At 39.3% G+C, this 26,611-nt stretch overlaps 2 protein-coding genes across 9 annotated transcripts in view; one reads left to right on the forward strand and one right to left on the reverse strand.

Moving 5' to 3' along the window:
* The window catches only part of GIGYF2 (GRB10 interacting GYF protein 2), a 78,682-nt gene that overhangs the window by 32,738 nt on the left and 19,333 nt on the right, over nt 1-26,611 (forward strand). For 6 of the 8 annotated variants that reach the window (XM_080605056.1, XM_080605058.1, XM_080605062.1 and 3 more), the window contains 6 exons: nt 18,168-18,347; nt 23,053-23,270; nt 23,372-23,534; nt 23,621-23,821; nt 24,332-24,522; nt 25,187-25,346. In XM_080605056.1, the coding sequence (XP_080461182.1) occupies nt 18,168-18,347; nt 23,053-23,270; nt 23,372-23,534; nt 23,621-23,821; nt 24,332-24,522; nt 25,187-25,346 (1,113 nt within the window). The remainder of the gene's footprint in view (nt 1-18,167; nt 18,348-23,052; nt 23,271-23,371; nt 23,535-23,620; nt 23,822-24,331; nt 24,523-25,186; nt 25,347-26,611) is intronic. The other 2 variants (XM_080605059.1, XM_080605063.1) reach the window with 1 other exon arrangement.
* On the reverse strand, nt 3,905-18,161 carry KCNJ13 (potassium inwardly rectifying channel subfamily J member 13). The gene is made up of 2 exons (XM_080605128.1): nt 5,494-18,161; nt 3,905-4,723 (listed from the first exon to the last, which is right to left on the reverse strand). The coding sequence occupies exons 1-2, from the start codon at nt 5,969-5,971 to the stop codon at nt 4,101-4,103; spliced, it is 1,101 nt and encodes a 366-aa protein (XP_080461254.1). The 5' UTR covers nt 5,972-18,161; the 3' UTR covers nt 3,905-4,100.

Raw genomic sequence — 26,611 nt, forward strand, 5'->3', positions numbered from 1 at the left:
GTGTGCAAGTTGTCCTTACTGAAGCTGACTTGTGCCTGAACATGGGGCATTAAGGCTTCACCTACTGTTTGTAACAACACCTAGTGATCAGGACTTGGAATGCAGATTCTGTGAACAATTTTCTGAAGACAGTATCTACTTGTGCTTTCTTGCATGTACTGTTGTGTCGTGAAGGATGGAATGCTTATTCTCAACTTTTGAAACTGTAGTACTGATTGCTCCTCCTCTAAGTCTCTTGTTCTATTACTCTTCTAGTTTAATCTTATTTGGCCAAAATCTCTGTAGCACAGTATGATAGAGGCAAGAGACTATCTTTTTGAGGTCTTAAGTTAAAATAATTATTTTAACTAGTCAGTAATGTATGTTTCTCTATTGCTGTGTTTGAGATTAAAGGCCACATAAGTGGGAGGACTGTTTCTCTCCTCTTTACCTTCGAAGAGAAATAAGGTGGAGAACACAACTATTAACAGGTGTTGGTCTGTTTTGACTCAAGCCTTGATTAATAAATTGTGTTATGTAAATGCTTTCCAATCATGAAATACTTTGAGCATGAAGTAGGGATGCAGATGTGCCAAAAAGCCCCATGCTAATACTAGGCACTAGTAGACCACTCATATAGCGGTTAGAGCGGAAAGATGGAGTGAATTGACATGCCATTTACCAATTTTGCTGTGCTTCAGTTTTTCATTGCTCTTTTGTAGGGCCTTAGATCAGCCTCAAATTACATAATTTACTGGATTGTCAACTTCTCATATTCTTTGTTCAGGGTGATCACAAAATAACAGATCAAATATGAAACTTCTCTGGGCATTCATAATGAATGACAATGTAAGAACCTTTGGATTAAAAATCATGAGATTAAAAAAGTAATAGACCTGCAGTGGAGAATTGCTTTCCAAATGTGATGAATAGACTGTTCTCAAAAGGCTTTTCAGCACTCGTAACAGTTTGCAAGTTCACACTTACGTGATTCCCAACATAAACAGCAATATCTGTTCCAGGTTTCAGTATGAAAATTAAAGATGCATGAAGTATTTGTGAGTTTCTGTTGCAGATTGTCACAGTTTTGACAAACTTCATTGACAACGCAAATTGCTTCTGGAAGGGGGAGGCCATTAGCAAAGAAAATAAGCAAGTTGTTTTCTTGATCACAGCTGTCTTTTAGAGCTGCACAAAAGCTGCTTAATTTTTTGTGCAACCTCTTGACTAATACCAGCTTAGTAGCTGAGGGGATTTGATTAGTTACCAGCAATTACACACTGGTAATAAATAATTGTAGATTAAACCAGACATTTAGAAATTCATCTGTGAAACCTGATTAAATTCTGTTTAATATGTGTTTACTGGTTAGGTTAAAAAAGCTTGAATATAAAAAGGGTGCTCAAGTGAAGATACAAAAGGTATTGAATTGCTTCGAATCACACTTTGACTTTCTTTGCCTTGCTTATTTTTCTTCCCTACCTTGCTAGCAAGAGGTATCTGCAAAGAAGGTTCATCACCAGAGGGCTCCTGCAATGTTAGTGAAAGTATAGAATGCAATTTTGTTGCATCAGAGCTGATCAGCAATTCTTCTAGGTTTGTATTTTGATTTGGACCATAGCATATTTCCAATACTTCCTGAGACATCCACAGCTCACCAAATCAGCAGAATTGTAAAAGCAATAGTGGTGGTCTACCTTTTGTTTTGTAGCTATTCTGAAATAACTACAGTTGTCTGTATGTCTAACTTGCTTCAGTGGTATTCTTCAGCTGTACGTTCCAAAATAGAACATAACACTGCATCTAGCATATACTAAAACACTTTTTTCTTTATATGTGCTGCTGTAGCCCCCTTTAAACCAGATCTATAAATAGAAAGTGATTTGAACAGGACAACTTGGAAGTCTCAAGTCAATTTAGAAATTGAACTAAGCAACCTACACTTGGTGATTAGATGCTAACTGAAATTAGAAACAGCTTTTTATAGCTTTGGTTTTAGAAGGTGAGATTACTGTGCCACCCTGTTGGGATTATACATCTGAATTTTAGAATAATTGGTTTGTCTGAGACTGGAGTATGTGAGATACAGAAGAAATACTTCACACAAAACACTGCTCTTGGTTAATTCACGGAAGTAACACGGACACAGATGTATTCTACTGCTCTTGTACCTGGTTCTCCATTTGTAAGACTTTTCTCAATGCATTATATTGGCACAGGACATGAGACATGAAGAAAATGCTAGAAGGAAATACTTGACAATTATTGGTACTGATAGAAAGGTGGAAGGAAAGATCTTTAAATTGCATGTGGGGTCAACAACTGAAAAGTAGGAATGAAGGCAATGTAATTTGATAGTGTTGCTCTGCAAGCTCCACAGTGTTCGTGAATACTTCTATATAAAACTAAATTCCAAGAAAGATTCTGAGAATATCTGTAACAAAACCAGATCTCTCTAAGATCTTGAATGTAGGGAGGCAATTTTTAAACAAGTTTGGAACAAGAGTGGAATTGCACTGAAAACACAGGCCCTCTGCCTATTTCTTCCTCCTTTGTGAAATGGCTCTCTGAGGCTGCTGTTTCCATTTGTGAAGGAAGAAGGTGACTCTGTAGCGACTACAGCAGTTGCTGGCACAGAAGAGTTGTGCTGTATTTTCAGTCATCACATTACAGAGCTTTGGAAGTATGGACCCTAAGACAAAGTGGCTTTTTGCTCAGCTTTTTTGCATTCTGAATACACTTTAAGTGAATTTTGAGGCTTGAAGAGTTGAGTTAATGGTATCTCAACAGATGGCTTCAGACCTTTTTTTCCTGCTGTTGACCAATTAAGTTTAAAGGAAGCATGTTTGGTAGAGTATTTCATTTGTAAATGGAAGTTGTGTGCCATCTTTGTTTCTGGGAAGTGTCTTTTACCTTTGAAAGACAACTTTTACTTTTTTTGGAACTTGACTGTTCAGGTATGAACAATCATAATAGACATTGCTTTTGTTAAGAGCTTGTAAATAGAATGATGGATAATTATTTATGCTTTAGCTTTTTAAATTATTTAGAATGTCTTACTGAGATCGTCTTAATTGCAGTAGGCTTGAGGCACTTAAATACAAAAGTCATGTATAGTTCGTTTTAATTTTTTATTTTAAAATTGATTCAAGTGTCTTTGTAAATACTTCTGTGCTGTGTGTACAGGCAAATATTGATAAAAGCATGAAATATAAATGGATGCAGTTTTCCTTCTCATGTGGGCGTAGTGCATCCTCCTGGGTCAGATCTACTTGACAGAAGCGGCACAAAGCTGAGAACACATGAGATGTACTGTCCTTTCAAAAGAGCACGTTAATTCATTTAGAATAGTTTGTTTTCCACTCCTAAATAACTTATTCATTGTTTCCAAATACAAAAAAAATTTCCACTGCAGCATTTGCCATATGTGTCAAGATTTTTTAATAGCGTCTTCATAGACCTATCTTGAGATGATGTGTTCTCCTCTTACTTGGCAGAATGAAGAACTACAGTTAGTATTTACAATTTTGACTAACAAGCAAGCACAGCAGGGGTGCTTTTCACTGCCATGAGAGATTGGCAGTACTTTCGAAGAGTCAGTTCAGCCATCTGAAAACTGATATAACCCCATATCCCCAAAGAGTTAAGAGAACAGAAAAATTAGGGTCTTGGATCAACTGAATTGCTTATCCCAGTACTAATGTATTTACTGAATGACCCTATATTGGTTTTGAGTGATTTTTTTTGTGTTGTTGCTGTCCTTGTCACAAGCTGTTCAATTAGGATTTTGTTTAGCTTTGGAGGTCTCTCCTTTTCAGGGTCAGTGCAGCTTTAATCATAGTCTGGTGAATTCAGCAGGTAGCTCTTTTAATTTCCCAGAATTAGTACTGTGATTCTTGTACCTGACTTTGTTCTAGGTGGTTAATCCAGTCTCTCCCCAGCTCACATGGGCACACCAGTTCTCTTCGCTCTGCATATCACCTTGTAATTAGAATGACGGGAGTATGAGAAAGATCACTAGATGGTGGCAGCCAAGGAAGGAAGGTTGTAAATGGGACCTGAAATTTTAATGTAATAACAATTAAAAAAAAAAAAGGCACAAAGTTCAAAGTCTGTTCTGTCTAATCTGTGAGGCCAGTCTCGGAGAGCTGGAAGCTGTCAGCGTGCTGTCCGTTGATGCGGATCTCCTTGGCAGTCCTTTTGGGACTCTTCGAGTCAGCCACAGCTGGGAACTCTGGAATTGTCTTGTCAAAATTCTCCATCTTGATCTGATATTCACCTTTGGCACTGCGGGCTAGCACAGCAGCAAAACGATGGTACAGCATGATTTCTGAGGGGAGATAGGATGTCCTCCTTTGACACATTTCTCCAGTACCCTCCTGCACAGCCGATAGAAAGATGACCAGCTCGAAATGGTGAGCAGCCTCTCTTTGGAGGAGAGCAGCCAGTGGGCTGGATGGAGTGATAGAATGGTAGTAGGTCAGTGGAAAGGTGAAAAAAGGGCACTCGCCTGAAGTAATGCTGTCTAGGTGGAAGTCAACACTAGTTTGGTGCAGCTGACCGTTCTCCTGTTCTTGGTAAAGAATAGCAGAAATCTGGACACTTGTGAGCGGGCTGGAGCGTGTGTTGGCCACCTGGAACATGAGGTATGGCTTCCCCTCCATGTGGGTCACTACAGCAGAGCGGGTGAAGCGGATGGAGAACGCCCGGTTCTTCGGTCGGGCGATCTTTGCCACAAAAGCACCTGTGTCATGGGAAGGAACATGGTGAATATGAGCATTGTGCCTGGGTTGGTTGGCTACAGTCACTGAGCTAGATAAAGCAGTCCAAAGGATCAGAAACAGACTTGGGTGCATGTGGTCTTCCTAGTGCCAGCCTGCGTTGTTTGAAAACTGTTAAGCTGTCCTCTTACTATGTACTATAATTAGCAAGAATACGTAATCTTGGTGAGCTACCACTGGAGAAGATATTTCTTAATGTACAGTAAACCTGTTTATTTAGATCTATTGAAATACTTTAAACCTGAAAATTATTTTAAGAAACTTAAAATATCTCCAAATGACTGTCATCCTAAAATTTTTTGTTACATTGGGTACTGGGGAATATTGAGTTAAAGATGAATAAAAATCTCATCAAAAATACTTCACCTACACAAAAATAAACTTTATAACTATCAAAATAAATTGATTTTATACATATTAATTCCATTGAAAAGAATCTCTCTTCATGAAGAGATTATGGTATAATAAGTTATTTAAGACTGTAAAGTGGGGAGCTACCACAAGTATCAAGCAACAAATAGTGGAACTTTCTAATACAAATCTTGTCACCACCTAATTTATGCCTTTTAACGAAAGGAGTTTAACATTACATAGCTAAAATCTCATTATCCTTTTAGTGACTGATCTTAACTCTTTTTTCTCTTAAATATCAGTATGATATTTATTTCTGACTTCATTTATTTAATGGCTTCATTAAACCTACCGTAGCTAAAGATTGAATGTGAAAGGTTACCTGTGATGAAGGCTTCCAGCATGAGCCCCAGGACCATCTGTATTGCGAGCAGAGCAATAGCACTAGGACAGTCCCCGCTTGGGAACATAGTGCCGTAACCAATAGTGAGTTGTGTCTCCAGCGAGAAAGAGAAAGCAGCTGTAAAACTGGTGATGTACTTGACACATATAGTGTGGTTGTCAGGTGGAGAATCATGGTCCAACTGCAGGTCCCCATTCATCTCGGCTAGCACATACCAAAGCACTGCAAAGACTAGCCAGTGAATGACAAAAGATGCGGAAAAGACAAGCATCATCCATCTCCAGCGCATGTCCATTAATATTCCCCATGCATCTCGGAGGTATGCCAGACCTTTTCCTTGGGCACCATCCATCTGGAATGTGCTGTGTCCATCCTTTGTGACCATCCTCAAGTATCTTCGGGTCAGGAGGGGAGCACTGGATTTTGTGTTATTGCTCTCTATCATATCTGTTCTCATCTTCTGGAAAAGAGAAAAAAGGAAAATAGTCTGATACAATGCAGCCTATTTGTATTTTGCCTAATGTTCACAGTTTCTGACACATCAGCAGGGGTTGAAATACCGCAGCCAACAAAGGAGGGCTTATACATTGCAATCCGGAGAAGATTAAATCAGGAGCTTGGAGTGGAATTTACCACTGTTTGTGGTAATACTTTGCTAAAAAAGATTAAGTTTAAAAGTCTGACTACTTTTCAAATTTTCCCTGCTTAGTCATTTATATAAAACTTGCATACTTTACCTTCCTAAATTTATATTTGAGTCACGTGCTTTAACTCTTTGAAGGAGGGGAAGGAGTTAGGCACATAGTATCTGAAAAGAAATTGATTTGTCTTTTACTGGTTCAGTTCTGTAATGATCAGTTTAATTTTTGTAACTAAAGCAGAGTATAGTAGTTTACCAATACTATTATGCATACTATTAATGCTACTGTGAAAATAATGTTTATTGTTATTTTCTAACATGATTATGCGTTTTAGGGGATGCTGTAATTTACCAAATTTCTAACAAAACAGATTTCCTTTCAAAGTTTTCTAGCTCAGGAAATGACTGCTGTCTGTACCCACTAAGTAGAATTACAGTATTCAGGGCATAGCTGTTTCTGTGAGCCTTGAGTTCATTTCTGGAAGCATAGGATAGAAAGAACAGGAAACCAATACTGAAAATGCACTAATGTACTTGGAAACTTTGTCTGCCAAAGCAGTGTATTTTTATTTGTGTCCAAATAGGAAAGAAAATAGGTTAGCAAGTGTATGGGCATTAGGGGGGTGAAGGTAGAATTAGATATTTGGGAAGCAAAATGGATATTTGTGTTTGTGTTAGGCTTTACAGTTTAATTTTATACCTCAAAACTTAGCAAACTTGTCAGAGATGCTGAGTGTCTTTGAAAAGACACTGGCCACCCAAATCCATAAATTTTATTAGTATTAAATAGGTAATGTTCACATGGTACAATTAAAATAAATATGGGTTCATGTAAAATAGACATCATAATGTGCACGACCTACTTAAAGATGGCTGTGAGGATGATTGTTTACAGAATAGAAGAGGATTTTCAAAATATATGTAACTTCTGGAAGTCATAGTTTTACATGGTATGTTTAATCAAATTTGTATGTTTCTCATCAATTTAGACTTTTTTCTGAATTGCAGCCATCTCAGTGTGTAATACAAGTGTACATACAGGCTAGAGGAATTGGATTCCCCCCAACCCAAGAATGCCATCTTAGTTTTATGTTGAAACATAAGATTTAAAGATTTTGAATTTTGGAATGAGTTGATGAAAGGTATAACATGACATAGAATCATAGAGGTTGGAAAAGACCTGCAAGATCATCTGGTCCAATGATCCCCCTACCACTGATATCACCCACTAAACCATGTCCCTAAGCACCACATCCAGCCTTCATAGAATCATTAAGGTTGGAAAAGACTTCCAAGAAATACTTCCACATCTGTCATGTGTTCTTCGATCCTGTAAACCAGTGGTTTTCGTGACTGTGTACTTCATCTTGATAATAAACTTAAGTAACTACAAAACGTTCTTTGGCTTCTACTTAGGCTTAATGCATGCTGAAGTATGAGGATTAACATCGCAACTAGTTTGCTTAATATCATTTTTTTCACTTCTGTGGGTTCTCAAAGTCATTCAACTATTTCTACTATCCATGCTGTAGTCAAAGGAGTTAGGGTAGCTGATGGCCTGAGTGGCATCTGATATTTTTTCCACTTTCCATTCTATGTCTGCAGTAAATGTTTGAAAACCATTCCCTGTGCCCAAAGAATACAGTGGCCTTTCTGAGATTCATCTGTACAACTGTTTCCTAGGGGGGGTAGGGTGTGTGTGTTCTGTCCATAGTCCATGCAGCATACAACCCCTCTCCTCCCCGCCACATTCTTCCGCATTTGATCTGTGGTGTAGTCAGTCTATAGCTTTCTAAATAACTTTGAGTCTTGCTGCATTGCTATAAAACTTACAGTAGCCTGAGTACAATTTTAGGTGTTTCATGTACCAGAAGATTAGTGACTTGGCTGTAAAGCACAGTCCTGACGCTAAGATTTAGAAGAGCACTACCTTGAAGGAGCTGGAAAATGGTTGTCTTTAAATAGGAAGGATGGTGGGGACCATGTGCAGAATGAACTGTGGGCGGTGCCTTGGTTTTATCTTAGAGTGATCAGTGCTTACAAGAAGCACTCCCTTGTTTGAATAGAGGAGAACACTTACAGAACAAAATGCCTCTGGGTGCAACCTCATGCATTCTTGGAAAAAAAAAACACTAGTGTGTGTAAATTCTCATGGTATTTTGGAGGGCAGCATCTGCTTCATAGCCTCCATGTTATTTGGACTTGTAAAACATACGCCAACAGAATGTGAATCTGGTACTGACTGGTTGCTGGCAGAATCCTCATTTACGGTGTTAAATACAGTAAGAGGAAAAGAAAAATGTACTTCATGTAGTATGTTTCCTTGGCTATGCTTCAGATCTTCCACATTTCAATGTTAAGGTAAATACCAATGTTAAGGTAAAGTACTCAAAAGCAGCAGACGTTACTCTCAGCAAAATGCTGTCAGTATTGTAGTGTCTCAATTTTGTTGATTAAGGAGCTTTCTAGGGTGGTGGTTAATCACTTAATGTTCACTTAAAGCTCTGAAAAAATCTAGCCAGTCTTCATAATCAGGCTTTCTAGGATGTTTTCTGTGGAGGAAGATCCATTACTGACAATTCAAAGGTACTTGGGAAAGAACCTCTGCTAGTCTCCAGCACTGCATTTTAACAGTGGTCCCTTCTCGGTGCTCCTTGAGACTCTGAGCAGGGGAATTGCCTGTGAGGTTAACCAGGTAACTGCTCGGGCCTCATTTGATACAGGCCTCTGATTTTTCTTGCTTAGGACTGCTTAAAATATTAGGTAGCTGATGAGATGGCAGCGATAACATTGGAAGCTTTGTTTCAAAAACTGTTCCTGTTTTTTGCAGAAGTTGTTAATGACTTTAAGAACCACAAATCTGAACTTCTTGGGGGGAAAACTGCTAAGAAACTGCAAAGAGGCTCCAAGAGCAATGCAATTGGTTCAGAACGAAAGGTGAAAGAACAGCTGCCCTTTGGGAAATAGCTTGCTCAGGCTGGACGATCAGACCTCTGAATTTGCAAAAACAGTCAACTTAATAGTGAATGTGACTTCAGATTTGAACTAGAATTACTGTTTTCTGAATACTTTTTTGCTTGTCCATTGTAGTCAAAAAATTAAGTATCCTCTTCTCCGATGCTGATGAATAAAATTGGGAGGTACAGTTTGGAACACCTGGTCTGATCCAGTCCACTGCACAGCATGCTCCTTGATATCCTCTCATCAACCCCGGTTTGAAATAGTGTATGTTTTAGGAAAGATAGGCAACCTTGACTTCTGCATTGTTTGTTGGGTAATACGTTTCCACTGCTAAATGCACAGAATTTCCAATCTAAGTTTCTCTGTCATCTTTTAACGTTAATGTTGTGCTGTTTGTCTGGCTTGGCTTTTCCTTGTTGCTGGCTTGTGAAACTGTGACTTTGGGTTGTTCCTTCTGATAACCCCTCAGTGGAAAGGCAGGAACTGTTAAATATGACGTCTAAACCTCTCTTCACCTGCTGACCAGTCTTAAAGTTGCATTCAGTGTTTCTAATCCTTTCCAATCCTAATCCTTTCTAAAATTTCCAGTCTTCTGAAAATTCAGTGGTTACCACCAACTCTAGTGTGTTTGGCAATTCTTTTAGTTGTTTTTGTTTTTAAACCTCTTACTTTACTACTGATGTTCCTCATTATGGCTTTTTTATGCAATCTTGTAAGACAGATCAAGATAAGGTGAGTACTACGGTTTCATGTAGCAGTTAGACAGGTTCTAAACTGACTTGACATGCCACTGATTTATATGTAATAAAAATCTTGTCTCACAGCTCTGTAATATTGTTTGCATTTCTGAAATTTGTAGTCCAACACACCTGTCCTCCTGCACTTGGCCTTTCTTATTGAGATAGTCTGTGTTGAGTTGTGACACTTCTTTTGAAGTATCATTGCGGCTTTATACTACTGCAGTGCTTTCCTCATCTTTTAAGCATCCCTTACTTAGCCTTTCTCTGGACAGCAGGAGCTCAGCTGTTACAACTCCAGTAGGATTGGTGGGGACTCCTTTGCAGCAGTCTTCATTTTTTCTTTGTTTGCCTTCCCAGTTGAAGGCACTGGAAAGTGACGCTTTCAGCCTGATTTTGTCTTGGTACACCTAATGCACTTGCAACCCTTTTAAGGAGCCTGAATGCCTCTATGTGGAGCTTTGTCCAGGAGAGACTTTTACAGTGTTACCATACGTGCCCAGCTTCCACTCTTCACCAAATCTCTTCCAATTGACGATGGAAGGGATTTGGGGCAGTGTGCTGCTTCATTACAACAGCAAAGCAGTCAAGAGGGCCTGCTGTTGGCTGAGAGTAACTGTAAAACCTGCTTACAAGTGTAGCAGAATTTGAAGATTTACTAGAACCCAAGTGATGCTGGCATGCCCCTTCCAAGAGTGTGTACGTTCCCTCTTTACTTGACCTGGGTCCAGGTAATCTTGTGGCTGTTTCAGATTTAAACATCTAGTTGATTGCTGTAAGCTTTGATCATTTAGATGTGTTACTGCCTCTGGACTTTGCAAGAGGAACAAACTAAGTTTACCAGTTCAAGGCACTTTCATGCTATTAAAATCTCAGTATTACTGTTTTTCCATTGGTTGGCAATCCTTGATGCTTTGATATTAACATGAGGAAAAGTTTTTTTTTTTTTTTTTTTCCAGTATTGTCAGCATGACTGGATCATACAATTTGCATTAGGGGATCTTAGAAAAGTAGGAGGAAATTCAGTTAGTATAGCTACTTTAATTGAAAGTTTATGCTGCAGCCGTTAGTAGGATAGTTAACATTTCAAGCATGTTTGTCCTTTAGGTTTTGTAGCTAATTCTTCATTTTAGATGAATGAGAGTGGTTTGTGACAGAACCTTTTTTTCCAAATGGTTTGCAGAATTAAGATAAGTTTTCAGGACTTGATACATGTATAAAGTAGTAGTAAAAATGAGAACTTGAATTTGCTGGGCCCAAGTCATGCTTTTCAAAGCAAATAGCTCAAAGTACTGGATGTGAGAGCTTGTTCTTCTGACATTGTGTGACTGTTTACTATAGAATGCACTAAAAAAAAAAGGATGAGATGGGTGAATAGAGTATGTCTTTAAGAAGTCTTCTGTTCTGTGCCATAGAGACTTGATTTTTGGGAAGGTCTGTAATGTACAATTTGTGTGAAAAAACATTATACATAGTATAGCATGTTCAAAGCCTAATTATTATGAAGTAGCATCTAAGCATTGGGCCAACTAGTCTGTCCACCTTTAGAAAAGCAGAAAAACTTTAAACTAGTTTGGTTAAACATTTTTAAGGTTTTAAAATGCTGGTATATATTGAATACTTCACCAAGAATACTTAATACAAAATGACAATAATAGAGTAAGTTTAGAGTTGAGTGAGGATGTTATTTGATGTAAGTCTGTAGAAGTCTGCTGTTCATTTTTGTGGAACTAGCTGGTTTTGAAGAGCAGTCCTGCACTATGTGATGCAGACTCCCCAAGGGCTTGTCTAGAATGACAGTTCCTAGGATGTGGGAATTCATACTTGCTCATGCATGGTTCCCTAAGCAGTAGTGCTAGCTCACAACAGCACGTTCATAAGCACAGTCAGAATACAGCGACTGAAAGTGATCAAAGGCATGAGATGTGATTGGAAATTATAAAAGTGGTCTTGAATAGATGGAGCTTATTTTTTTTAATTTAGGATGGAACCGCAGTTAAATGGTAAGTTGATGAACACAGCAAGAAGAGGAAGATGATTTTCTTCTATCGCTTGTCTGTGTAACACCTGGTTACCTTAGCAGTAGGCTGCAACGCTCCCTTGTTGGCAGAGCAGTGCAGAGTCTTACCAATACTTCTCATCTTGAAAGCTTTCTGAAAGAACATTGCATGCTGACTTTAGTTTTGCTGCGTGCTGTTATGCCCATGGTCATCTGAGAGTTTTTTCTTTTTCAGTAGATTTTTTTTGACACTTAATTTGGCAAGTCTTAGAAATAAAACTGTGCCCTGAGAAGCAACTTCAGTTTCTTTCATTATGGAATGACAGAATAATTTCTAAATGTATAATAGGAAAAAAAAAAGTGTACTTACCGGTCTTGGAAGGGTTTGCCTGTATGCAGGAGAAGGGGAACACCTGGGCTCCAGAGAAGGGACTGGGCCAGCACTGGCAAGAAACTTCCTACAAATGGTTGGTAGAGATCTCCTTTTAAAAAATAAAGAAAATAAAAAGGAGGGGAAAAAAGGGGGTTTGTATGTCTCATTCCTCTGTTTATAATGCGGGGGGGGGGGTTGGTTTTCATCTGAAGCTGATTCGATTGGTCACTTTGCCTGCAGGGGGGCCAGTTAGCTCTGATCATGTGGAAAAGAATGCTGGTTTGTTAGGAGCATTTCTTTACCCAACACAAACCCTTAGGAGCCAAGGAGAAATCCTCAAACCATTACTTGGAGAAGGGGTGCATTTTCCTCTCCCCTCCTTAATCAAGATCATTATTTAGGTTTGTATAATCTTAAAAGTTTTACTTGAAAATTCAGATGGCCAAAATTCCTCTGGAAAAGCTGAGTGGAAAAAGCTCTGATGTTGCTGCTCTAAAATACAAACTCTTCTGTGATAGTTCCTTCCTAACCAGTGTCAACTACTGTTTGTTGAAGTGAAAAGGGAAACAGTCTCATTGCTGCTTCTCTAGTGCTGCTACTTCCTCTTCTACTTAAGTCCCAAGCTCCTGAGTGTCAGTAGTTTTTTGTTTGTTTTTTGAAAAGGCAGGGGCTGCAGCAAATAGTATAGCCTGTGGTCTCCAGAGGGTGTTGCTGAACTGTATGTAGCTTTAATGCTAGTCAGAAGATGTAGATCTGGCCACTTCTGTTGCACCTCCACATTGCTCCTTTGTGAAAACATGGAATTAATCACAGGATTTTGCTAAAGCCTGGGAATGAAACAATACAGATTAGGTAAGTTGCTGCCTTTAAAGATGTGGTGAAACTGATTCCATGTAGCAAGTGAAACCATTTTCACTTCAGCTCTTTTCTCTCTCTCACTTAAATTGGAACAAGCCGGAAGAGTTCTAAGGAAGATGTTTTAGCTGAAGGAATGTGCGGAGTGGCGGTCATGCTGCACTACTAAACTGAACTCTGAGGACAACATTGTAATGCAGTTGTAGTTCACACTTTTTCCCCCCCCTTTGTGAGCTGCTGATGTGAGGGCTTTGATCGAACGTCAGATGTAAGAGGATCTGAGAAACAAAGGCTGTGTTGTTTGCAGTAAAACTACTGAAGGCCTGCTGGGAAAATTATTAATGTAGACTTTCCTGCTTAGGAAACAAAATCCTCCCTCGTTTTTTCTTTAACCTTCCCCCAACCCTAAATTGCAAAACGTTAATACTTTGCTTCATTAGCATGGAACATTTTTAATACATGTTCAGGCACAGCACTGAAAATGGGGATAGGCATGGTGTGACCTTCAGAAGCAGTGCAAATGTAGTGCCACCACGTTGGTAAGCAGCTAGGACAATGTGATGTGATCTGCCCTTGACTCTTCCCTCTACACTCCAGCAAATCAAACTTCCTCTAAAGAAGGCCTCTTATTCACCAGTAGGGTGATGTGGGCATTTTTTTTAAAGCACCCTATTCTTACAAATCGTACTTTGCACTCTAGAAAGCTTATGGTGTCCAGCTGAATGTCTTCTAATCTGATTCAACTGAATATCTTGAAAACAGGGTGATTGTACAGCAGATGAAATAGCTATAGTATGTTATTTCTAGGTGTGTGTTACAGAATTCAAGTCTTTTGTTAATGTCTTAGAATTTAGTGGCTCATGCATACCCATGCCAGTGGCTAATGGTGGATTTAGTGAAAAAATGGAGTGATATTTGAGTGGTATGCCTTTGAGACCTGCTGCTGGGATTAAAAATTTATGGAGGGAGAGAAAATACGGAATGAAAAACTGGCATCAGAATTCCTGATTTCTGTTACTCGCTTTGGCTCCAAGTGAGTCACTTTACTATGCATCTATTCCTGTATTGTCCCCAGCATGTCAGGTGCCGTCCAGATGAGAAAGTGGCACGTCTTTGGAATTGTTACCTTAAGGCCACTTGTTTTTTTTCTTCTGTAAATTGAGCTACAAAATAATCTAGGCAAAGTTATGTGAATGCCTTTAAAAACACAAGCTGCAAAGGATTCTTTTTATCCTATATCCTATTCTTGCGGAAATGTGTAGTGTGTAGCAGAAGGAGTAGAGCAAATTCAGGTACTCGGTAGACTCACCTAGTTTTTCCCCTGTTCAGAGGAAATGGCGTAGCTGCCATAATCGCTTTCCTGCTGCTTCTCTCCGAACACTGAGCATGTCATAGGAAATGTGGCAGGACAGCATGGGGAATGTCAGTTACTTGCTGTTACAGCAGTAAGTCCTCTGTGTGAAGACGTTGCTGTGGGACTGTCCCCAAATCCCAGTCTTGCTCTTTACAGTTAGTCTCCCTTCCACTCCATGTTGCACAGCTGTAGGCTGTTTTTGGCTGAATACTGCTGGGCTCTATCTGAAGTTTTCTGTAAACACCATTGCTGGCTTTGTGACAGACTTGAACAGAGGTGCCCTTTTATTGTTCCTTCTCTTCAGGAAGTCCAGTCAATTAGTCCAAAGCAAAACCATAGATTGCATTTTAGTTTTTTCATCCTTAAAACATTGCCAAATTCTGACTCTGTGAACTAAGTCATTTCAGCTGAAATGAGTGTTCTCAGATCTAGGAACAGTTTGCAAAGGCAATATACTAGGACTTCGTACAGAGCTGGTTTCTTGATTGGTCGTGTTCAATATCACGTATAGCCTGATCTGTTTTGACACTTACCTTGCTGTCTTTGAATATTGATTGCTGTGGTGTCTCAGTACCAGGAAAGGTAGTTATGTCCCGATACACTGCATTTTCTTTGTTTCCACAGAAGTGTGTTGTCAGGTCAGTCACCTGATGTAACACACCGGAGTGCTGCTTTGCTTAAAAAGGTTTTTAGAATCACAGGTGATGCCATCCTCACATACATATAATGCTGATCCTTTAAGTGACTCTCCTCTTGTTTCTTAGTTTTCTAATGCTGTATAACTTAAAACCAGAAGAGAGACAGGATCCCCTCTTCTTTTTGGTCTTGGGAAACAGTATTTGAAGTTATGTCACCTCTTTGGAGGTGTGTGTTTCAGACTTTACGGTGGGAAATGGGGGGTAGCATCTCCTGCATGTTCAGGACACAAAACCTGACTTTGGCAGTTTAAATCTTGGGAGCAAAACCAGCTGTCTTAAGGACTATGAACAAGAAAACCTGAATTGCCTTGAGTATGCCTGTAGCATACTTCGCTAAATCATGAGTGATACGGGTATTCAATGCCAAAGTAGACTTTCACTCTTATATTTAAAGTAGACAATATTCTTAAAGTAAATAATATTCTTTATGAAGTCTACTTCCTTTTACTTTGAAACCCCAAATGTTTTCGCATCAGCAGTGTAGAGCCTATGGGCTGATACTTTGCTAGTGTTAAAGAGCAGTCTTGGGAGTCTTAATAACAATGGAAAGAAATGACATTTTTTCTTAATTGGTAGGATCTTCTCTAACTTCCCAAATTAATGTTGTGTTAAATGAGTGCCAGGTAATAGCTGTGAATTCTTCTGAAAAGAATAGATGTGTCTTTAAGACTTTCAAGACTGAAAATAGCTAATTGAATAACTTTTCTGTTGGTAACCCTCAGTGAGGAAAAACAAGCTTGTGTCATGTGCTGCAGAATAAAATGTATAAAAGGTGCCTTTTTTCAAAAATTCAGAGAAAGAATGAGCCATATTCGTTATCCTCTGTTTCTTAGGCTCACCTGATCTCTTGGACTGCAGTTCTCTCCTGGGCTGCTCTATTGATGATCTCTGTGTACTTTGCTTTCAGACAGCTTGGCTCTGCTGTTGTGTTTTCTATTAGGTGAAGACTTCCCTAAATACACTGTTTTAAAAACTTCGTTCTCGGAGCACAGCAAGTGCAGAGGTTTTATTTAGGCAGGTGTTGACGACGCTGAAGGAAATGTGTATCTGAGTTATATTCAGCTTCATAACTGAGACTGTCTCTTGATACCAATGATATAGTTTAAATTACCCCCATGTGCTTTTTAGCCTTTTCTTTACATAGAAACAACATAAAAAGAGTGTGTGGCAGAGTTACCTTTCTGAGGTCATCAGGTGACTTTCAGGATGGAAGAATTCTTGTCTTAATTGTTGGGGTGTTTCCTGCCTCTCCTATTTACTTGCTAGGTCAAGGCCACGCAACCTTAATAAATAAATTCTTCTAGAAACTTGTTCCTGTGACAGTTAGGAAAGTATTTTGTGTGAACCTGGAATGTGGGAAACTGGAAGAAACTGAAAACATCTTGGGTTTTGTGCTCTGATGTAGTTTCACCTGTACTCTTCCAACACAGTCTCTCCCTGAAAGGGTTTTCACGGTAAGTGAAAACTTTGATCTGAAGAAAGGAAAAGGGGTTTTCTGTCAGTGTTTTGAGATGGTGGAGAAGGGATGTTGGTTATTTTTGAGCATACTGCAAGGTCCAAAGGCAGTGTTTTGTTTTCTGTCTCTAGAATGCAATATCCTTATGTATGAAAAACTTCTGAATTCTTCTAAATGGACACTCTGTAAGCCATAGCATTTCAGGTTCTCTGCATTTCCCGTTCTTCACATGCAGCTTTCTCAGTTGATGGAAAAAATGAGGGAACAATTTCTGGCCCTTCCTAAATTAAATTCTTTAAAATGTCACTTAAATGTTTTCTACTGCAGGAATCTTAATGCAGACATTTCTTCCCGTCTTAAGCAAGCAGGTGTATTATACAATCTTTATACTACATATTTTATTTTATTTCTGGCTTTTAAGACCTAAGGAAAATTCAGCGTACCTTTCTCTGGTATTTGAATACTTACTAAAAAACAACAACAACAACAACATTTCAAATTAGCTAGGTTAATGCTATCAGTCAAGTGGCATCAGGGTTCCTGTGAAAATTCTGGTGCTACGCAGTTAAACAGACCTGAAGAAATACATGATCCATATGTCCTGAAGTTAGCACTACTGTTTGTTTCAGCAGTAGCGGCCCCTCATCAGGATGAGTCAACAGTAAGAGCAGCATGTGTCTAGCTCAAGTTACTGACATATAATGTGGATTCTTTTTACGAAAGTGATCTATATCATCCTTTTGTGACAGTGTTGCTCTTTTGTTAAGTACCTGGGACTTTGGTTTCATCTTAAATACACCTTAGTGTAAATGAGGAACTAAACGACTATCCAATCTCCTAAATTTTTGGCAGGTTCTTCCTTAAGCTTGAGCATAATTACTTGTGTTAACATACTGACCTAAGCTCTCCAGAAGATGTATTCACAGGGTAATATTAACACTACCATGTAACTGTATATAACTGTAAAACACTTTGTTTAATCCTTAATGCTACTTTAGATTTTCAGTCCTTCCTAAAATCCTTCCTAAAATTTTGCAAGAATGAAGTACATCTTATTGGATTAAATACATAGCTCATATTCTTTTTAATATGCAAGTAGAAAATATCTTTGGTTTATGTAAAATGTGTGTAATGTTTACAGTTTTAACTGTATCCTCACTTTCCTTTAGCATGAGTCTTTTCATGATACAGTGGTTTACTCTTTCTGCATGCTCTGGCTTCTTACCTTTTATGTTTCCCTATGTCTCTTAATCTGTCATCTTTTCTTTTGTCATTCCTATCAATGTTAGAGCTGCTTGTATATGTTGCTTTCTTCTGCATAGTATTTGTATGTGTACCCACGCCCCTTTGCTCAGTCTTTCCATCCCAAGGTACGTTATGATGTGGAGGAATTTACTAAATCTGTCTCCCTCTGTCAGACATTTCCTTCCCTAAACTTCCATTCTTCTGTTAGACTCCTGTCACTCCTTCTGGTGCTTTTTGTCTGGAGCAAGATTAAAAACTTTGTATTTATAGATACCTGAAGACTGGATGCATTTTTCTAGACTGGATGCATGTTCACTTATGTGTTTTCTTTGCAGTGAGACCGAATTTTGAGGAAGGTGGGACAGCAGCAACGGGGAGGAAACACGAGTTTATACGCTCTGAGAGCGAGAATTGGCGCATCTTCAGGGAGGAACAAAATGGGGAAGATGATGAAGGAGGCTGGCGTCTGGCTGGGTCACGGAGGGATGGTGAGAGGTGGCGTCCTCACAGTCCAGGTGAGAGGAGATCAGGAGTAAAACTACAGCCATGGTTATAAAGAAATGGTAGTGGGTGAATCAGGGCCTGGGTGAAGTAGAGAGAAGGAAGATGGCCTAAGGCTTAGGCCAAAACCAGGTAAGGTTCTTGTAGTTTTGGTCGTTAGGAACAGAATCATAGGATGGCTTGGGTTGGAAAGGACCGCAAAGACCACAGTTCCAGCCCCCTGCCCTGGGCAGGGATGCCTCCCACCAGCCCAGGCTGCTCAGGGCCCCATCCAGCCTGGCCTCAAGCGCTTCCAGGAGTGGGGCATCCTCAGCTTCTCTGGGCAGTCTGTGCCAGTGCCTCACAGTAAAGAACTACATATTGTGTCAGCTTACATGGGGCTCCTGATCACAAAACCATTAGTGAGAACAAAAATACTAGCATTTTATTTTCTTTTTAATGTCTTCAGTGCCCTAATATATTTAAGGAAGCAATGTTTTTCAGGTATGTGCTTGCCTCTGTTGTGTACCAGGTGTCTGAAATCACATTTTCGTAGTACGGTTATTCTGTGGTGGTAGTGCTGAGGGGAGAGCAGTTACATGTGTTAGGGAGCATATCTAAGGTTATGGAGTAATGCTGATATTAAACCATTCAGGTTATTCATCTCTTTCTGATTTTCAAAAGGTGCTTGCAATACCAACAGGCATTCTTGGAAGATCTCAAAATAAGTTGCTCTGTACCTCTTGTAGGTAGTTACAAGGATGTCCCATCTCTTGTTAAATTTCAGGCATCTCTTTGGTGCTGCTGTCCCTCTTGCTGGCCTGACAAGGTCAGTCTGGTTCACTTGCTTACCAGCATTGTTCTGCCAGAGTTGCAGGAGAGTTGAGTAATGTGGCTGAAACAAGGCTTTTTTCTGCTGCTAAGACAAGGTGCTGCTAGCCAACTATGCCTCTTGTGGGATCTTGGTTTGAAGTATCTCTTGTTTACATAAAGCTTCTGAGGAACCAAGGGAGGTTTGTGGCTCTCCTGCTCTTACACCTTCGTAGGGAAATAAGGGAAGCACGAGACACTTCTGTGGCTGAGGTGGATGACTGTTCTCTTTAATTTCATTATTAAATAAAGGGTCACATTTGCTCTCACAATGGGATTTATCACCCTTATGAACGTCTCAAAGGACTTAGAGTTCTACAATGCAAGCAACTGTTACCTCTATTTCTAACCCTGTCCACAGCCGTGTACTACTCTGCCCTCAAACAAATGTTAGCTTGTACTAAAATTTAGCAGTGAGCCCAAGGGTAGATGTATTATCAGATGCTTTCTCTTTAGAGCAGGGCTAAAGGGCAAATCTTGAAGGAGGTCATTTTCTTTTCCCCAATGTTTGGTCATGATTGTTCGTTAGACACTGCTACTGTGTTATGTAGTTCAGATAACAAGCCAGCTAAGATAGTATCTCATGATAATCAGATGTAGCATGTTACCCGGGAGTGGAGTATTTTGAGAGTGCAAGCCTGCATGTTTCAGCTTAAAAGGAAGCACAGAGACAATGAAGTTCACAAGTTCATTCATCTTCTGAACTCTTTTTTGGAAGATGTTCTGAGGAAGGTTTTGAAAACTAATTTTACTTCCATCATTGGGAATACTACTGCTTATTTGAATTTCTGCTGTAGTGGACAGCTAACTTAAATTACAAGTTAATTTTCTTACGACAGGCTTTTTATTATACCTCTTTATTTTGATAACCTGCAGAGAAGTCGCTCATTTTGAGATGGAAGAGAACTGAGCTGATAGCTAGTCTCTTACCTTTGGTCAGAGTTGTATTTGAGTTTTCGTGTTAGTAGGAGCTCCAGAACCATCAAAACAGTTTTAATTGCACCCTTGCAGTAAACAGTGAGTTTAACTCAAATTGGTGTAGCTTAAACTACTTTTTTGTACTTTTCCTGCTGTTAGATAATAGTACTGATGATGTGTCCTGCCAGAAATCAATAAATGTCTTCTCAGAGTATCACTATCATCTGTCCAGTTGGACCTTCCTTTGACTTGGCTCTGCATGCTACCTAGGTGATTGTGTGCTGTTTGATTTTTACTTTGGGGTGAGAACAGTTTAGAAGAGCGTAGCAGTTGTCATGCCTGAGTTTATCATCTTCTCTTGTTAAACAGAGAATAGTTAAATTCCCACAGGCTGCAGTTTTTCCAGCTTGTGAATTCCTCTTGGTCTTTCAGCTGTGTTTACTGCAGGATGGCTGACCTAAATCTGTTCATTTTATGCTTTTTTTTGATAGGCACAAAGGGTCAAGAGGATGGACTAAGTCTGCTTCAACAGTATTGTGTCCATAAGCATGATTTTCTAGATTCTGTGGTTTTAGTTATAGCTAAATCTAAGTCTCTTGACGTACTAGAAGAAATCTGATTTGTGTATGTGCTGTTTAAACAGTTCCCTTGTTAGATGGCTATACTTAATTACAAGTGAGCAAAATTCTGAATATTGGTAGTAAAGTGAAGAAAGGAATCTGCCTGACTTCTAAAAATAGATGAACCCAACACTGTTTTCCATCCTCTGCCACATAATGCAGAAGGATGTAAACTTGTCTGTTTTTGCAGCATGAAAATGGTCTGGATTGTATTACCAGGCTTTTCCAGTCAGAGCTTATGGGGTTTTCTACTTTTTTCTGCTGCTGTCTGTGCACTGTTGTTAAAAGTCTGTGAAGTTTTCTTTCCTTGTTTTTTACAACGGAAAAGTTGTTTTGCTAGTTGTGCTGGGTAAACCTGGTACCACTCTTATCATAGATCTTAAAAGGATTGTTGAACTGGGTTTACTATCTGTAAGAGGAATGTGACCATAGCTTTAAATTCCATCCTTTTTTTTAATGATTTAGTGACTGCCTACCTAAAATGCCCCTTATTTCTTCTATTCCAGTTGTTGTATTCATACAGTGATTGCCCTTGAAATTTGCAGAGCAAGTCCATTTTATCAGATACAGATGCAAACCTTTTTTTGTCTCAAAACTAGTGAATGATGTATTTTTTTTTTGTTACCAAGTCATTCTGAAGGAATATGAATAATCTCTTGCCTAAAACTTCCCTGATAAGATTTTTGTGTTCCCTGAAGCAGCTCTACTAAGATCTTATGTCTTAAAGCATTTTAGAGAGTCCTTAATCTGTAATTTCATAAAGATTTTTTTTCTGGTTGCTGCTCTTTTTTATTTTTGAAAGGCTTTTCAAAGGTTGAGCTGCAAGCAGAGGTGCATGGAGCATGATGCTGGCATTCTTTTCAGAAGACAGTGCATGAAATGGTTATTACTTGAGCTCTCTGGAGTACTTACTCCATCAGTGCATCTTCAGTGAGCCTCCATCTTCACTTGCACGTCTTCTGAGTAGTTATTGATGAACAGGATGTTGACATAATAGGCCTAGGAGATGCTAAGAACTATTTAAAAGCAGACAGATGAAATAAGTGCAAGCTTACTGTTCATTATTTATTAATGACATGAAAAGGCTTGCCTCAGAACACTGAGTTTCACATACTAAGATGTTTATTTTTTAAGAAGGTGTAACTAGATTAAGCTATATTGTATACAAACTATATACAAATAAGCACATACAGTATAGCAAAGGCTCTGTTAAAGTCTAACCTTTCATGTTTCCTTGATAAAATGTAATATTAAAATTCAAAGTATTTGCAGAGGACCATGTTATTAGTTTCTTGTGAGACAAAGGTGGATTTTTTGCATGGTTAGTCTTAATATTTTAGGGGGGTTTGTAGAAACTTGCTTCATTCATATGAAACAAACAGAATGGGGGATGTTTTTTTTCTTAACTTTTTGGTAACCGTTTGACACACAGCTAGACTAAATGCTGATTTCCACTGACTGCACAAAATTTGACATTTTTTTTCTAGAACAGAATGCAGGCACCATTAAAAGCACTAAAAACTTAAAATGTGTTCATTTCTACTTTGTACCTTTCTGGTAAAAATAATTTCTATTGGATGAAGAGCTTTGAAAGTTGTTTACAATGCTTTTGCTCCCAATTTGTTTTCTTTGGCTGAAGGTTCTTTCCAGCATAAAGTTAGTAATATTGCAGTCAGATGACTTTATTAAGCTTGGCTGAATGAAGATTGTCTTCTGAATATATTAGAATGGAATTAAAGTTGTGCTTAAATTTGGAAAGTTTTTCCTCTTTCCCTTATGTATTATCATTCCATGTTCCATGACTGAAATTTACCATTCAGGAGACTTAGTTCCTTCAGAAGGACTTGAACAGTCATCAGTCTTCTTTTCCATGCATATGCACAAAGTTCTCTCTGAGGGCTAGAGGAAAAAAGCATGGGTGGTTTGCGCAGGGTGTAGGAGAAAATGTAACATCTTAGATCTTTAAGTCAATGGTGGCTGGTAGAAGGAGGTTGATAAACTCAATCAGCATCCAGTGTTTGCCTTACTTTGCTCCAGCATGTTGTAGATGATGTAGCCCACCTTTTTTAGCCTTATGTGGTGCTTTTAATGGTCGTAATACTATTTATAATGTGGGTATGTAGAATACTTAAAAGTCTCCTCCTTATTGGTAAGTTTGTCCTCTTCTTTCCCTTGTCCTTTAAGATCCTGCTTTATAGCCCATAGTGGCTTTCTGGATTGTACCCCATAGTGGCTTTCTGAATTTGTCACTGTTTGTCACCTCCACCCACCCGTTCCAAGTAAGCTAGTACCCCCGGGACTGTCTTGTAAAGTTACTTTCCCCCCACCTTAGATGGCCCTCGTTCTGCAGGCTGGCGAGAGCACATGGAGCGACGACGGAGGTTTGAATTTGATTTCCGGGAACGAGATGATGAACGGGGTTATCGACGAGTGCGGTGTGGGAGTGGCAGCATGGATGATGACAGGGACAGCCTACCTGAGTGGTGCTTAGAAGATGCAGAGGAAGAAATGGGAACGTTTGACTCCTCTGGAGCATTTCTTTCTTTAAAGGTAAAAAAAAAAAAAAAAAAAAGCTGTCTTGTGTGTTTTATTCACTTTAAGCGAATGTCCTGTTACATCAGGTGGATTATGGATGCTTGTTTACTTTGTAGAAGGTACAGAAGGAGCCAATCCCAGAGGAACAGGAAATGGACTTCCGACCTGTGGAGGAAGGGGAAGAAAGATCTGACTCTGAAGGGAGCCACAATGAAGAAGCCAAAGATCATGAGAAGACCACTAAGAAAGAGGGGGAGAAAACAGATAGAATAGTGGCAGGTAAGGCAGACTTCTCTCGCATCTGTTCTGTGCTACAGTGTAGAATTTCTGTAAATTCAGTTAAGTAGAACCATGCAATATTACAGAAGCAGCAGAAGAAGCAGCCCAAACATCTTCGCCAGCTGCCAGGTCAGATACCCCACCAAAATCCCAGCCACAAGACTCACTGCAGACAAGCCTTTTTGAAAGGAAAGAGGAGTCTGTCCCAGAAAGAACAGAAAAAACAGAAGATAAAGAGAATCGAACAGAGAATACACCACCAGCCAAAATGTCCAACAGAGGGGAAGGTAATAAAATCGATTAATTCATTAGGTTTCTGTTACTCATTGTGATTTTACAAGCCTTCCTTAAGGTTTGGGTTATGGTGATGAAAATCCAGAATTGACCAGCTGGTCTACAAATAAATACAAATAGGATTTAGTGGAAATGCTAATTCAAATGCTTGCAGTGCACCCACCTATACTTCAAATTGCAATGCAGTCCAGTGAAACACGAGCTAATTGCCAGTGTGCCTTGTGGTAGAGCAGAGCAGTCTGGACAAATGTGTGTGGCCACGGAACAGGATGTGCTGATCTGTGCTGAGCACTGCATTTGTTAGAACTAAACTGCTTGTTCCTTGAAGGCTGGGCTGGGTGCCTGCGCAGTAAAGGGTACCACTGTGTAGTCATTTACAGGAAGATCTGAAAATACTGCTTTGGTGCTAATTTTGGGCTGTTGAAATCTTTCTACAGTAAGTTCCTAAAAGTTGTTCTAATTTATGTTAAAAATACTGAGCTAACCTTAAAAATTTTCTTTAGATTTGGCTTCTGCTGCTCAACCTTTGCCACAGATTTCTGCAGACACAGCTTCTCCTGCTCATCTTTCTCCTCCTGTTTCCAATTCAAATCCTACTCTGCGACCAGTTCAGACACCTGTCACAGCTGCTCCAGGCATGGGCAACATTCCCACTGACCCAGATGATGAAGAAGGCCTCAAACACCTAGAGCAGGTAAAATTTCTCAAATTCCTTTGTTAACAACCATGAGACTGGAGGAATGTGGAATGCAAGAAATACTTGAAGTGCATAAAAACAAAAATGCAGATAAAATTTTATAGTCTGCAATGTTTTCTGAAGCAATGTTTCTTCCCTCCGTGATTTTCTCAGAGAATAATTCAAGGTTAGGGTAGTAGTTTTCTGAGTAACAGTATTGTACCCAGTGATCAAGAGCTACAGGTTCCAGGGCTTGTGGATATTGTCAATTAGCTTTGTCATTTGTTTCATGGTATGCTTGATGTGCATGCAAAAAAAAAAAGTAAGCCAAGTGCCAACTCCATTTGTGGAAGTTGAGTGACTGCCAGGAAGCAGAGCGTATTCTATGCTATCGCTTCCATATGTGTTTTGTTCCTTATCATGATGATACTTTGTGGGACCTTGTAGATAGTTGTTCTAAACCTTTACTTAAGCATGCAAACTATGCTTATTCATGATTCTGACAAGGTGGCAGACTGAGCTAAGGGTTTCTGGTGCTGTAACACCAGTCCTTGAGTTGCCTGTAGTTCGTAGTTCTGAGCACTCGGTACGACAAGCTTGTTGTATTTACCACAGTCATTTTGGAATCTCTCAGCACACAACTAACTCTTGTATTCCTTGGTGGTTTTGATGTCTTCTGCAGCAAGCAGAGAAAATGGTGGCATATCTGCAGGACAGTGCTGTTGATGATGAAAGACTAGCAGCAAAAATTCAAGAGCACAGAGCAAAGGGTTCCTCTATGCCATTGTTCCATGAAGCCATGCAGAAGTGGTACTACAAAGATCCACAAGGAGAAATTCAGGGTAGGTCTGTGCCCTTTACACTTCCTCTTTTGTTTCACAGAACTGTTAAAGACTTCACCACAAAATTACCACCAGCAGATACTGATGTTTGTTGTTAGAAAGGCAGCACAGGGAATTTACCTCCATAGAATTAGGTTTCGAAAATGGATCCTTCTACCCATCACTGCCCCCATCAGCATACTCAGTGTCCAGAATTAAATATTATGGCTAAGGTTTGCCATTCCTTCATGTTTTTGTAAATTGAGGTTAGACTAAACTTTTCATGCCAACAGTTACTCAGATTTGCAGATAATAAGGGAAACAAAACAAGAATTTGCAAATGCTGAAACATCTTGAAAAATCAATGAGAAGCATTGAAATCACTTGTCCAGTCTCAGCCCAAAGACATTGAGTATTCAAGAAAGGAGAATTTCTTCAGAGCAAAGGGAACAAATTTTCACAAGCCAGTGCTCATGCATAGTCTCAATTTTAATTGTACCTGCAGTCCAGTGCATGATGAGTTCCTGTAATACCAACTGTTCCATGCTTGCCATTTTCACTTAAGTCATCTCATTTCTTTCAACACAATTTGCAACAGGCCTTTCCTGTAGATACTTGCATGTTTCCTTTCCAAAAGCACTTTACGTCTTAGGGCTCTGCTTAAGCAGCTGCATAGCTGTCTCACAAAAATGCAGTTGAAGAATAAGTTCCTTATGTGCTGTATTTCATTATGTGTAGTAACTTCTAATGTTGCTTAGTGCAAATGGCTTCCTCAGCTGTGAACTAGATAGGATTCGTGGGTGTGTTATTTGTGGGGTCAGTGCCAGTCTCTTGCCTGCAGGTGTTACACATCTTTAAGATTCCAGGGGTGAACAGAAAACCCTGAAGTGTGCTAAACGTATAGCACATATAACACTTGCTTAGTGTGCTTCAGACTGTCAGTTGCTACTGGGTGTTTAATGCTCAGTGATGGTTTAACATCTTTTTGTCGGAACAAGTGATCCCTTGAATTTGAACTCCAGAAATGAATGCTCCCACATAATTTTCTCTTGGGATGCGGCTTGTGGTTTCACATTTTCTGTGAGGAATTAACTTCCAGAGATACTTCATACAGAGAAGGCAAGAATTACTGAACAAACACTTGTGCTTTTCAGAAAATATTTTTGCAACACTTCTGTGTAGTTATTCTGTTAAAGAATTTACTTTTTTTGTATTGGCTTTGTCTCTAGTTGGATGTATGGAATTAGGAAAAAGGAGTTTCTCCTTTGAAGGGAGTGACTGAAATC

The sequence above is a fragment of the Anser brachyrhynchus genome (assembly GCF_964034855.1).
Source record: "Anser brachyrhynchus genome assembly, chromosome: 9".
NCBI classification, from domain to species: Eukaryota; Metazoa; Chordata; class Aves; order Anseriformes; family Anatidae; genus Anser; species Anser brachyrhynchus.